The 12,300-nt window shown below is 51.3% G+C and overlaps 2 protein-coding genes across 2 annotated transcripts; one reads left to right on the top strand and one right to left on the bottom strand.

Moving 5' to 3' along the window:
• Positions 1–1,720: 1,720 nt before the first annotated feature.
• Positions 1,721–5,886, bottom strand: LOC110285814 (calcium-binding protein 4). The gene is made up of 6 exons (XM_021152251.1): positions 5,477–5,886; positions 5,050–5,080; positions 4,825–4,968; positions 3,348–3,457; positions 2,411–2,558; positions 1,721–2,312 (listed from the first exon to the last, which is right to left on the bottom strand). The coding sequence occupies exons 1-6, from the start codon at positions 5,828–5,830 to the stop codon at positions 2,284–2,286; spliced, it is 816 nt and encodes a 271-aa protein (XP_021007910.1). The 5' UTR covers positions 5,831–5,886; the 3' UTR covers positions 1,721–2,283.
• A 188-nt stretch (positions 5,887–6,074) lies between these two features.
• On the top strand, positions 6,075–11,965 carry Gpr152 (G protein-coupled receptor 152). Its single transcript, XM_021152250.1, has 2 exons — positions 6,075–6,678; positions 8,675–11,965. Exon 2 carries the CDS (start codon positions 8,714–8,716, stop codon positions 10,223–10,225), a length of 1,512 nt encoding a protein of 503 aa, XP_021007909.1. The 5' UTR covers positions 6,075–6,678; positions 8,675–8,713; the 3' UTR covers positions 10,226–11,965.
• The last annotated feature ends 335 nt before the right edge of the window (positions 11,966–12,300 follow it).

The raw sequence follows: 12,300 nt of genomic DNA on the forward strand, positions 1-12,300 counted from the left end.
ATCCTGTCCTCCACATGTGTGTCATGGCAGGCAGCCACACTCACAAATAATAATTTGTTTTTACTTTTTTTAAGTTTTTTATTTTTTTAAGGGTAGGAGTCATGCCAGAAAATCCCATTACAGATGGCTGTGAGCCTCCATGTGGGTGCTGGGATTTGAACTCAGGACCTCTGGAAGAGCAGTCAGTACTCTTAACCACTGAGCCATCTCTCCAGCCCCGCTTTAGTTTAAGACAGAGTTTCACACCCGGAGGTATGTCCAGACACCTTTAATCCTAGCACTCAGGAGGAAAAGGCAAGCGAATCTCTGGATTCAAGGCCAGCCTGGTCTCCATAATGAGTTCCAGGGTGGCCTTGGCTACACAGAGGCAGCCTGTCTCAAAAACCAAAAATTCAAAAGCATAAGCAAAGAGCTTCACTGTGTAGCTGGCTAGCCTGGAACTTGCTATGTAGACCAGGTTGGCCTCAAACTCAGATCTACCTGCCTCTGGCTCCACGGGACTGGCAATAAACTGTGTGCCACCATGGCTTAAAAAGAAGTTTTAAGTGAGCAGATTTGAGTCTAATTCCATTCTTTGACCCAGTATACATCACTTAAAATTGTAACCAATGAGCTTTTTTTCTGTTGTTAAAATTACATTATTTATTTGAGAGTAGAGGATCATACATGCAGCATCCTATGTGGCATGTCAGAGGACACCTGTGGGAACCAGGTCTCTCCTTCTGCATGTGGATCCCCGGGACTGACCACAGGTCTTCACACTTGGCACCTTGCCTGCTGGGCCATCTTGCTGGCCTTTCTTTCCTTTTTGGTTTTTGGTTTTTGGGTTTTTTTTTTTTTTGTTTTGGTTTTTTTTTGTTTTGTTTGTTTGTTTGTTTGTTTGTGTTTTGGTGGTGCTGGCATTTGAGCCCGGGACCTTGCCAGTGCCAGTGTACCACTAAGTCACACTTCAACCCAGAGCTTGACACCGGTCACACTTCTCAAACACTGCTGGAAACCAAAACTCTAAATAGACACTATAAGCAGTATTTCTTTATCTTGAGACACACTGATAGGAGGCATAAAGATTTCCTTAGTGACTGTGTTAGGTGGTGCATGCCTTTAATGCCAGCATCTGCGGGGTGGAACAGGGGAAGGAGTCTCCAAGTTCCAGGACAGCCTGGTCTACATAGGTTGTTCAAAACTGGCCAGAGCTACATAGTTTTCTCAGGAAAAAAACAAAACAAGAAAACAAAAAAGCTGCTTTCCCAGCCTTCTCCTAGTTTAAATCAGAATTCTTCATTTGGATTATCGAATGCTATACTCTGCATCTGTAATCTTCCAGGCTAACCTTAAATGAAGTCCACAGGGGCGAGTACAGAAGGCCTGAGCCTTGGCTCCCCTTTGGGTCTCCTCTATCTCTGCGGACTGACCAGTCACCTTGAGAACGGCCACTCTCTCAGGCTTGAGTTCTTCTCCATTGCTTTCCAGACTTTGGAATGTGAGCAGGTGACCCATGCCTTCCTTCCCCTCAGGTCTCTGCCCCTCGTGAGTGTTAGAAGGTGGGCACCCAACCCTCAGTCCGGGACTGAATTCGCCCATGCCAGCTCACCCCTGAGGCCTAACATGAGCTCTCCATCAGGCTCTCCTCTCGGGGGGGGGGGTTTCGGAGTTGAAACTTGTGCCCCTCTTGCCTAGGCCGTCTGTACAGAGATTACTAGCACAAACCACCACATCCAGATTCAAGTTCACTTTTCATTTATTTATTTATTCATGGGGGTGTGAACAGGGCATTAGCCTACCAAAGAACAACTTTGTGAAGTTAGCTCTCTCATTCCACCACACAAACTTCAGGGATCAAATTCAGGCTTGGTGGCATAAACTTTTACCTACAAAGTCATTACCAGGCCCAAGTTCATTTTTCAAAAACAACCCTTTATACAAACAAGTAGTGGGAAGTGATCTAACTAGATCTCAAAGCATCTTGTCCTAGGAATTCCCCCAGTGCACTATGCCTCTGTCATTTGAATGCAGCCACTTGTGGGGAACTCCCTACCTCTCCAGGATCTAAAGAGATTCAAATCATGTTCTTCAGTGAAAACTGTAACCAGGTTCAATTTTTTTTTTTCTCTCCACAGCTTGGGGGTGGGAGAAGACAGCACTGCAGACTCTGGAGTTGGGTGTGTTGAGGGGTGAACCAGCCTGGGGGGAGGGGGATTTCTCCCATGCTGGGGAAGGGTGTGGTAGTCTGGTGTCTGCTGCTGTCTTGGCCCGCAGAGGCAGTAGGTTGTCCCTGAAGGTGCCTCAGCCTGTAGATAGCATCATTACAAACTCTGCAGGAGAGAGGGAAGGGAAAGGCCAATCCAGGTCAGGGATTGAAGGAGGTACACGGTGCTAGAGGCATGGGAGAGGTGTCTGCAGAGTGACTCACCGTCAAAGTCTATGGTGCCATCCCCATTGAGGTCCATTTCTCGCAACATCTCATCCAGTTCAGTGCCCTCTAGTGGTTCCCCCAGCAGAGCTGGTGCTGCCTGCCGCAGCTCCGCCACCGTGATCCGTCCATCCCTGTCCTTGTCAAACTGTAGAGAGTTCAAGCATGGCTTTTATGCCACCTTATCTGCATATCTGCATACATATGGCTCTGCTTGCTTTGTTTCCTTCCTTCCTTCCTTTCTTTCTTTTCTTCCTTCCTTTCTTCCTTTCTTTCTTTCTTTCTTTCTTTCTTTCTTTCTTTCTTTCTTTCTTTCTTTCTTTCTTATTTAAGACAGAGTCTCACTATGTCATCCTGTCCAGTCTGGTTTCAAACTCACAAACATTCTCTTGCCTCTGCCTCCCAAGTATTGGGATTAAAAGTGTGGACCACTATGCTCAGCCATCCTCGGCGTTAGTGGATGAGTTTGTGTTGTTGAGACAGTGCCTCCTGCAGGCCAGGCTGTCCTCAAACTCAGCATAGCCTTCAACTCCTTATCCTCCTGCCTTCCCCACCTCCCAAATCCTGGATTTCAAGTGTACACTACCATGCCTGGCTTTCTTTGGTGCTGGGGATTGAACCCAGGGCTTTGTGCATACTGGCTATACATACACCTTATCAACCGAACTACATCCTCTTCTTGGTTCTACTCTCAACACTACCTGTTGCTGTGCTGTTCCCCATAACCGTCTGACCCTCCCCAACATTAAGAACCAACATTGTCTCCTTGATGAGAAGTTTCCCTGATGTGAAGGCCTGAACTGGGAGTCAGCCAGGCTATCCCTACCTGACCCTGGACCCTAGTCTTGCCTCTCTGGGCCTCCTGAAGGCTGAGACTTCCTAGTAAGGATGTAAGTCCATGCTTGCCACCCATTTGTGATGCCCTTGTACTTCTTACCTCTCGGAAGGCGATGCGTAGCTCCCGAACGCCCAGCATGTGAGCTGTCTCCTCCCTCAGCTTTGGGCTTATCAGCTCCACAAACTCTTCAAAATCCACAAAGCCTCCCACTGTGGACCCAGGCAGAGCATCACAATCGGTTTGATGGCAATGCCACACTCTTTGTCTTCCCACCTGGGCTCTGGATCTACAAAGGCACACCCAGTTCCTGGCTGTAGAGGGGTTTCTTGCAAAGGGGTGAGGGTGGGGGATCAGGGACACTCCTGATCACAATGAAGGCCAGGGGGGCAAAAAAGACCTGGCTTCAGAGCAGGCAGCCCAAGTTCAAATCCTGTTGCTCTGTGAGACCTTGGATGGCTTACCAACCCTCCTGCTCTCATCCTGGGATGGACCTGGAAGAAGGTCTCCATGGGACAGGGCTATGGCTGCCGGAAGTCAGGGCTGTAGAGCTGAGTGGGAAGCACTAAATACCTTCCCAAAGGATTGCTACGGTCATCACCCCCCAAAACACCAAGAGGCAGATAACAGCTTTGGGTGGGGAAGAGATGACTGACCCTGAGTGCTCATTGTGCTTTCTGTTGTTGTTTGAGGCAGGGTTTCTCTATTCCGTCCTGACTGGCCTAGAACTCATGGAGCATCTCCTACCTGCCGCTGTCTCCCCAGCGCTAGGATTAAAACAATGTGCTGCCACTCTGTTGGGGGGGTTGGTTTTTGTTTGTTTTGCGTTTGGGTTTTTTATTTGTCTGGTTGTTTGTTTTGTTTTTGTCAACTTGACATAAGCTAGGATCATCTAGGAAGAGGGAACTTTAGTTGAGGAAATGCCTCCATCAAATGGGCCCATAGAAAAGTCTGTGGGACTTGTTCTTGATTAGCGATTGATGTAGGAGAGCCCATTCCATTGTGAGTGGTACAAGGTGGGAAGGTGGTCCCGGGAGGTATAAGGAGCGTAGCTGAACAGGAGCCTGGAGAGCAAGCCAGTAAGCTGCATTTTTCTAGTTTCTGTTTCAGTTCCTGCCCAGGTTCCTGCCTTGAGTTCCTGCCCTGAGTTTCCTCAGCGATGGGTTGTAAAGTAATACAGAATAAACCCTTTTCTCTCCCAGTTTCTTTTGGTCATGGTGTTTATCACCGCAATAGAAAGCAAATCAGGACACGCACATCAGGGCAAATCCCATCCCCCGCTTAGAAATTGTAAAACTAAAGAAAGCCATTGCAGCAGAGGGCTCCATGGATAAACTTGCTTGCCACCATGCCTAACGACCTGAGTTGAGTAGATCCCCGGAACTCCCATGATAGAAGCACTCACTCCCACCAACAGCTAGCTGTATTCTGACCAAATGCACGTTGTGGCTCACACATCCCACCCCCCACCCCCACTAATAATAACTACAAATAAAGGTAACACAATGATGGCCCACCCATCCTCTAAGTAACCAGGCTGGCTCCCAACCCAATCACCCAGCAGGGCTCCAACACTAACTGCGCATCTTCACGTGCTGCGACACTTCTAGAAGCTCCATCTCTGTGGGCATGTAGCCCAGCGTCCGCATGCAGTCACCTAGCTCTCGGTAGCCGATGTAGCCATCCTGGTCAGTGTCAAACTCCTCAAAGGCAGCCTGGAGCTCTGTAGGGATTAGCAGCAGTCAGGCCAGGAGGCTGGACCCAGGTCACCTTCCACCTCCCAGCAACAGTGAGGGACACTCACCCTCCAACTCCTCAGGGCCCAGTTCACGATCCTGTATAGGAATAAGCCAACATGTCCTCATTTGCCACTGCTCCTCCAGCCTCTGCAAGTGCACTGGGCAGGGCTAGCTCCACCAAAGCAGCTGAAGAGAGTTGAAATCCTACAGACCCCACAAGCAGAGGACAACCTTCTCCCCATGCTTCTGAAGTTTCAAGTGAGTTTTCCTAGCTATCTGATGTGAGGTCTGCCTCTGTTTACTATGCCAGCTGGCCTGAAGCCAGCCTTGTCTCTCACTGGCTCTCCTGGTCTAGGATACAAAAGGCCACAACTCTACCCTCGTTTATATTTCCCAATCTGAGGCACAAGAAAGAGGCCTTGGCATGTAGGCGCAGGAAGGAATACAGATGAGAGTTACCCTCAACCCCCCACCCATAGACCCCCCCCTGACCTTTCCAAACATGTGGTTGAGCAGGGGCCCATAAGTCCTTTGGGCAGCATCCTGCTGGGGGTCAGAACGGTGCCGATGGGAGTGTCGGTGAGACGCTGGCCTGGCAGGGGCTGCGGATGGCTCCTCCTGCCCCACTTTGCTCCTTGGGGGGAGCTTGCTGCTTCCTGAGGCCTCAGAGCCCTGGCTAGAGGACTGGTCCCCAGAACTGGCTTTCTGGGACCCTGGGTGCCTACTCTCCTTCTTGCTCCTTCTCCTGGTCAAGGCAGGGCCCTCAGCAGCACTCCTGGGAGATACAACTCCTTTAGGGATCTTCTGGGAGCCAGGAACCAGCTGTACACTGTGCTCTGTTGCCATGGAGAAGATAACAGGACTCAGTGATGTAGCTCCCTGGAGTGCCCTTGCTTCTCAGGGCCCAGAAAGCTGCTTATGGCCCCCTAGGCTTGAGTTGATCACCTGGGATCCACAGTGAGGTGGATTAGGGTAAATGAGTCAGGCAGTCAACCTAATCCCTGCCCTCTGCCCCAGGGTGGCCTGGCAGTACCAGATGGGTCTTGAAAACTGCTCTCAGGAGTGCAGGTGCCAGGGCACAGCAGCTTCAGAGAGCTCAATCTTAAGCTCAGCTATTTCTTGCCTAGGAGAAGCAGCCAGTTCATCATTCCAAGTCTCAGTTTCCCCATCTGTGAAATGGAGACACATTGCTGCATTTATCTCAGAGTGTACCATAGCTGTACTTTGTGTGGCCAAGAAGACTAGTGAAGGCCCCTTAGGCAGGAGGAGGCATACTGGAAAAGGCTGAGAATTGTCACCTTGAGTCCCCAGTAAAGTAACATCCTGATTGGGATACAGGACATATGAAACGTTAAAAAAGAGACCAGACCAGAGACCTTGGATGCTGATGGAGAACTGGAGATGGCACAGCCTGCCCTGGACTGGAGGAGCTCCTAGCAAAGGGTCTCCATTGTCTGACCTTGTTGGAATGGGGGGCCCTGGCTAGCAGCTTAGCCCTATGGGGCCACGGTTAGGGTTTCCAGGAGAGCAGAGCCATGAATGATTGATGCTACCTCAGCTTGGGTTTCCTGCCTGTCTGCCTCCATATCGACATTGGGTGCCATGCGGCAAGCTCCACCGTGGGACTGGCTGGTGGCTGGACCTTGGGCAAGTGGGCAGCACCCTGCTCCTTCTACCTGGCCTGCACCTCCCAGGTAAGCCAGGCCCTGAGAAAGGGGCATCCAGACTCTGAGGCCATAGAGGAGACTCTGCCAAGAAAGGGGCTGAGGTGGGGAGCCATGGGCATGGTGGCTGCAACCATGGGTTCCAGACATGATCTAGCTGTGTTCCATCAGCCAGTCCCCCTCTACCATCAGAGGGACGCCTTAGTCCCTCTGCCAGTTGTGTGAGGTAGAGTAAGGATAGCAGAAGGCACTGGGTGGCCCCTGGCCACCTTATTGTCATCATGCCACAGAGCCACTGCCTCCCCTATACAGAACCTCCTGGGACAGGCAGGGCCACCTTTGCTGAACTCTGAGGTGCTGGGAAGAAACAGGCAGCAGTGCAAGACACTGAAGTGTCACGAGCTGCTCCCAGGAGCAGCTACAGCCTGCCAGGGCCTGGAGGCTCAGCCCTCACCTGGTGTCTGCTAGTGACACTTTTCTTCCTGGGATTTTAAACATTTGGAACGACAAAATATCAGGATCTTGTGAAGGGATGGTTCTGTACTTTTCTTTCTTTCTCTTTTGGGATAATGGCTTGTGTATCCCAGGCTGACTTCAAACTCCCAAGAAGAAAAGTCTAGCCTTGAACTCTTGACCCCCTTACCCATTTCTCCAACGCAGACATTGCAGGTGTGCACCAGCTGATGTCGTTTTGTTTGAGAGAAGCTTTTAAAACTCTGTAGTGTAGGCTGACCTTGAACTCATGGCAGTTCCCCTGCTTCCACCTCCCCAGTACTGATATTACCAGAATCACTGCCTTTAAGTGGTTTTAAACTGTCTTGTGGAGCACTGGAGGGTTGCTCCCACGGCTTTAACTCAAAGCATCACCTCTCCACTCACTCAGACGCTCCACTGTCACTCTTTATCCTAGAGCAGGACGTACAGCTGAAGCTGGGCATGGCAGTGCATGCCTCATAATCCCACACTGTGGAAGCAGAGGCAGGAGGATCATTTAAATGTTAAGGTCTGCCTGGTCTACATAGTGACATGACATCCTGTCCGAAAAAAACAAGAAGCAGGGTCAGGAGATTGGCGAAGTTGGTAGAATGCTTGCCAGGCATGCAAGAGGCCTTGGGTTCAATCCGCAGTACTGCATAAACTGAACATAGTGGTTGTGGCTGTAATCCAAGCACTTCGCAGGTAGATACAGGAAGGTCAGGAGTTCAAGGTCATCCTCAGCTCTATAATGAGATGGAGGCCAGTTTGGGCTACATGATATCTTGTTTCAAAAATTTTTAATCAGGGCTGGAGAGATAAGATGGTTCAACTGTTAAAACTATACATTCATGTTACAGAGGAGCCAGCAGTACTTGCATGGTACTTTCACTGCCATTTAGCTCCATTTCCAGGGGATCCAATGCCCCTTTCTGGACACCAGAACACACTTGTGGCTGGCCTGGAAATTTCTGTGTAGACTAGGCTAGCCTCATACTCAGAGAGTCATCTGTTTCTGAGCCTCCTAAGTGTTGGGATTAAAGGCATTTGACACCATGCCTGGCCCCAGATAAATAAATCTTTTTTTTTAAAAAAAAAAGTCAAAGCTGGTAGTGCAGGTTAGTAATCCCAGCATTTAAAGGGTTAACACAAAAGGATTGCCTCAAGGTTGAGACCATTCTGGTCTATACAGCAAGTGTCAGGCCAGCCAGGGTCCCACAGCAAGACCCTGTCTGAAGACAACATTTAATGGTCTCTCTAGTAAATGCACTTGGGCACATGGATTCCACGTGGCAAAATGGTATCAAGTTTAGCCTGAGTTGTTGACCATATCTTGTAACTTTAACCAATTCACAGAGTTAGTGGACAATTATCTCCTCACTGGTAAGGTTGACTATAGGGGGACCACATGAGATTATCTATGTAAGTGCCCTGCACAGGCTAATTACTCAAAAGGTAATAATACTGGCCCAGAGAGGGGCAGTGACTGTCCTGAAAGTGCACAGCACCATCTCTCTCATACCAAGCCATCACGAATTTGTTGATTCAGCAGACTGGCAGTCCATGTCCTGCACTACGCTGAGGACCCAGAATGGACACTGCTGTGGAAGCCAACCTGGGCGCTGCTGGCCACGGTCCCCGTACAGAGCTCAGTGATGAGGACTACTACCCTCAGGGCAGCTGGGACACAGTCTTTCTGGTGGCCTTGCTGCTCCTGGGACTGCCAGCCAATGGGCTGATGGCATGGCTGGCTGGCTCACAGGCCCGGCACGGGGCTGGCACAAGATTGGCCTTGCTCCTGCTCAGCTTGGCCCTCTCTGACTTCTTATTCCTGGCAGCAGCAACTTTCCAAATCCTGGAAATCCAGCATGGAGGGCATTGGCCACTGGGCACTGCCGCCTGCCGCTTCTACTACTTCCTGTGGGGTGTGTCCTATTCCTCTGGCCTCTTCCTATTGACAGCGCTCAGCCTGGACCGCTGCTTGCTGGCACTGTGCCCTCAATGGTACCCTGGGCACCGTCCAGCCCGCCTGCCCCTCTGGGTGTGCGCTGGGGTCTGGGTGCTGGCCACACTCTTCAGTGTGCCCTGGTTGGTCTTCCCTGAGGCTGCCGTCTGGTGGTATGATCTGGTCATCTGCCTGGACTTCTGGGACACCGAGGAGCTGCCTCTGCGGATGCTTGAGATCTTGGGGGGCTTCCTGCCCTTCCTCTTGCTGCTGGTCTGCCATGTGCTCACCCAAGCCACTGCTTGCAAGACCTGTTGTGGACATCAGCCTAGGCGCATGGCCTGCCACGGCTTTGCCCGTGTGGCCAAGACCATTTTGTCAGCCTATGTGGTCCTGAGGCTACCTTACCAGCTGGCACAGCTGCTCTATCTGGCTTTCTTATGGGATGTCTACCCTGGGTACCTGCTCTGGGAAGCCCTGGTCTATTCTGACTACCTGATCCTGCTTAACAGCTGCCTGAGCCCCTTCCTGTGCCTGGCAGCCAGCGCCGACCTCCGGGCCTTGCTGCGCTCTGTGCTCTCCTCCTTTGCAGCCGCTGTCTGCGAGGAGCGACCTGGAAGCTTCATATCCGCCGAGCCACAGACTCTGACAGGACCAACATCTGAAGGCCAGTCAAGGTTTGATTCTGTGGTCCAGCCTGAGGTGAATCCTTCTGTCCAGCCACAGTCAGATTCTGTGGTCCAGCCTGAGGTGAGCTCCTCAGCCCAGCCACAGTCAGATTCTGTGGCCCAGCCTACGGTGGGCTCCCTGATCCAGCCACCGTTGGATACTGTAGTTCAACTTGAGGTGAACCCTCTGACCCAGCCATCGTTGGATCCCATGGCTCAACCTCAAGTAAACCCCTCAGCCCAACCACAGTCAAAGTCTGTGGTCCAGCCTCAAGTGGACCCCCTGACCCAGCCACAGTCAAACACAGAGGCCCCAATCCCTGCCTGCGGGGACGAGACAGCCTCTAACCCTGGTGAGGAAAACTCCTCTGGCCCATGCCCAGATCCCACTCCTGGGGCCCCTGAGAACCAAGACAGACCAGCTGTTCCCCAGGAAGGAAGCCCTAGCGATGTCCTCCCAGAAGAAACCCCCAGTGCAGGACCTACTTGAGTGGTGGGAAGCCCAGGCCTGCCAGGGCAGTGGAAGAGTCAGAGAGAGCCAATGAAGCAGCTGGGCAGAGGTGGGAACAGGAAGGAACCCAGCAGTGAGAGAGAGCCCCGTTGGGTCCCTCGAGCCTGCCGGGGAAGGCTGAGGGGAAGAGAAACCAGTCAGCCAAAAGTCCCAGGCAGGGCACTGTGAATGTCTCCACCCTGGTCGCACCAGGCTTTTGCATGACTACCCCAAGCACATAGAGCCACCCAGCATCCTTGAGTCCCTGAGGATGGTCTTGCTGGCTCTGTTCTTCGGTCCCCCAAGACCCATGCTTCCTTCCCCCTTATTGCCTCCATCCTCCTGGTAGAAGAAAGATAGCATGAGGCACTTCCTCTAGGCTTGATCTGATCTCCTCCCAATCTTTCCCTAACTTTCCCCATTCCTGTCTGGTTTTCTGGCTTGGGCACCCAACAAAAATGTTCCCACAGAGAAGAGAGGCTTCCAAGAGTCCACAGACTCCAGCAGAAGCCAATGGGCCCAGCACAGCCAAGCTGTCTCCGATGTTCATCTACGCCCTGCACACAAAGCCTAGGACAGGATTTCCCTCGTGCGGCTAAGAATCAGGAGCAGCCAGGCCTCGATTCAAACCCAGCCCTGTCACAGCCTGGCTTCGTAGGCCGCCATGCTCCTGCTCTGGGGCCCTTGAGGATTACAGGAGAAAGTGAGTGCGGCCGTGCTAGAACTTGGCACCTAGTGAGGCTCTGGAGCAGAGGCTACTAACAGAAAAAATGGCCCCCAGGGGCTGGGACTGCACAACAGGAAGACAGTGCCACCATCTGACTAGAGGACCTGAGATCCTCTAATTGCTTAGAGGTGTCCTGTGGGTGCCTTGAGGGTGAGAGGCTTAAGAAATCTTCAAGGTCAGACTCCATTCAAGAGCTGAACTAATGTCGCCTGCCACTAGCGACATTAACCCTCGGGGAGGGTTGGACAGGATCTGGGGAAGCTGCAGGTGCAGAGTGCACTAGAATTTGAACCCCAGGATACAGACAAGAAGCTGCCTAAAGGCAGAGAGCCCTGGGCACCGTGGTCCCAGGAAAGGCCAAAGCTCCGGAGGTCACAGAGCTGAGCCTATTCTTCCTCTGCAGCTGCAGATGTTGTAAGGGAAAAACAACACAAAACAGGAAGTTCTGAGGATGCTTTCGCACGTGTTTCTCTCCAGTCACTGCCTCGGCATCCAAACCAGTTTTCTCCTCTCAGCCTCTTGTGCTCCCAGATCAGGCCTCCCTCCCTCAGCCCAGATGTTCCCAACGGGGGTGGGGGGTGGCTTATGTGACGCTTCACTTCTAGGATGCTTACATCTTAGAAAGGCAAGGTGGCAAGCTGCACAGGCAGCTGCATTGTCATTTCTTAATGTCATTTTTTTCTGATCCATATGATGGGGGAAATGTGCTGGGTGTGGCTCACTCCTGTAATCCTAGCACTCAGGACGCCAAGGCAAGAGTCTCATAAGTTCAAGGCCAGCCTAGACTACATAGTGAGACCCTGGATCAAAACAGCGAAGGCTGGTGGGACAGGAGCGATGGCTTAGCAACTAAAAGAAGAAAATATTCTTGTAAAGGACCAACGTTGGTTCTCAGCACCCACATATGGCAACTTACACTCATGAAACTCTAGCTCCAGGGGATCCAACATCCCTCCATGGGCACCTACATATACAGACAGATATACATATAAATTAAATTAAATAAATCTAAAGAAAAGAAAGGGCTGGTGATACAGTTCCACAGTAGCGTGCTTGTCTAAAATACTCAAGGCCCTGGGCTCAGTCACCAGCGCAACAAAATAATGGAGGTTATGTTCTCTTGCTTGTGGCTACATGAGAATGCCACAGAATGTTCCAGGCAGTTTCAAATCACACTGGTAGCATGAAGGAACTATAGGCCCTGTCACTCACTAGTCTATGGCTGTGAAGAGACACCATGACCAAGGCAACTCTCATAAAGGAAAGCATGGGATTGGGAACTTGCTTGTTGTTTCAGAGGCTTCATTCATGACCATCATAGCAGGGGCTCATGGTGGCAGGCACAGTG

This window comes from Mus caroli, chromosome 19 (genome assembly GCF_900094665.2).
Source record: "Mus caroli chromosome 19, CAROLI_EIJ_v1.1, whole genome shotgun sequence".
Classification (NCBI taxonomy): domain Eukaryota; kingdom Metazoa; phylum Chordata; class Mammalia; order Rodentia; family Muridae; genus Mus; species Mus caroli.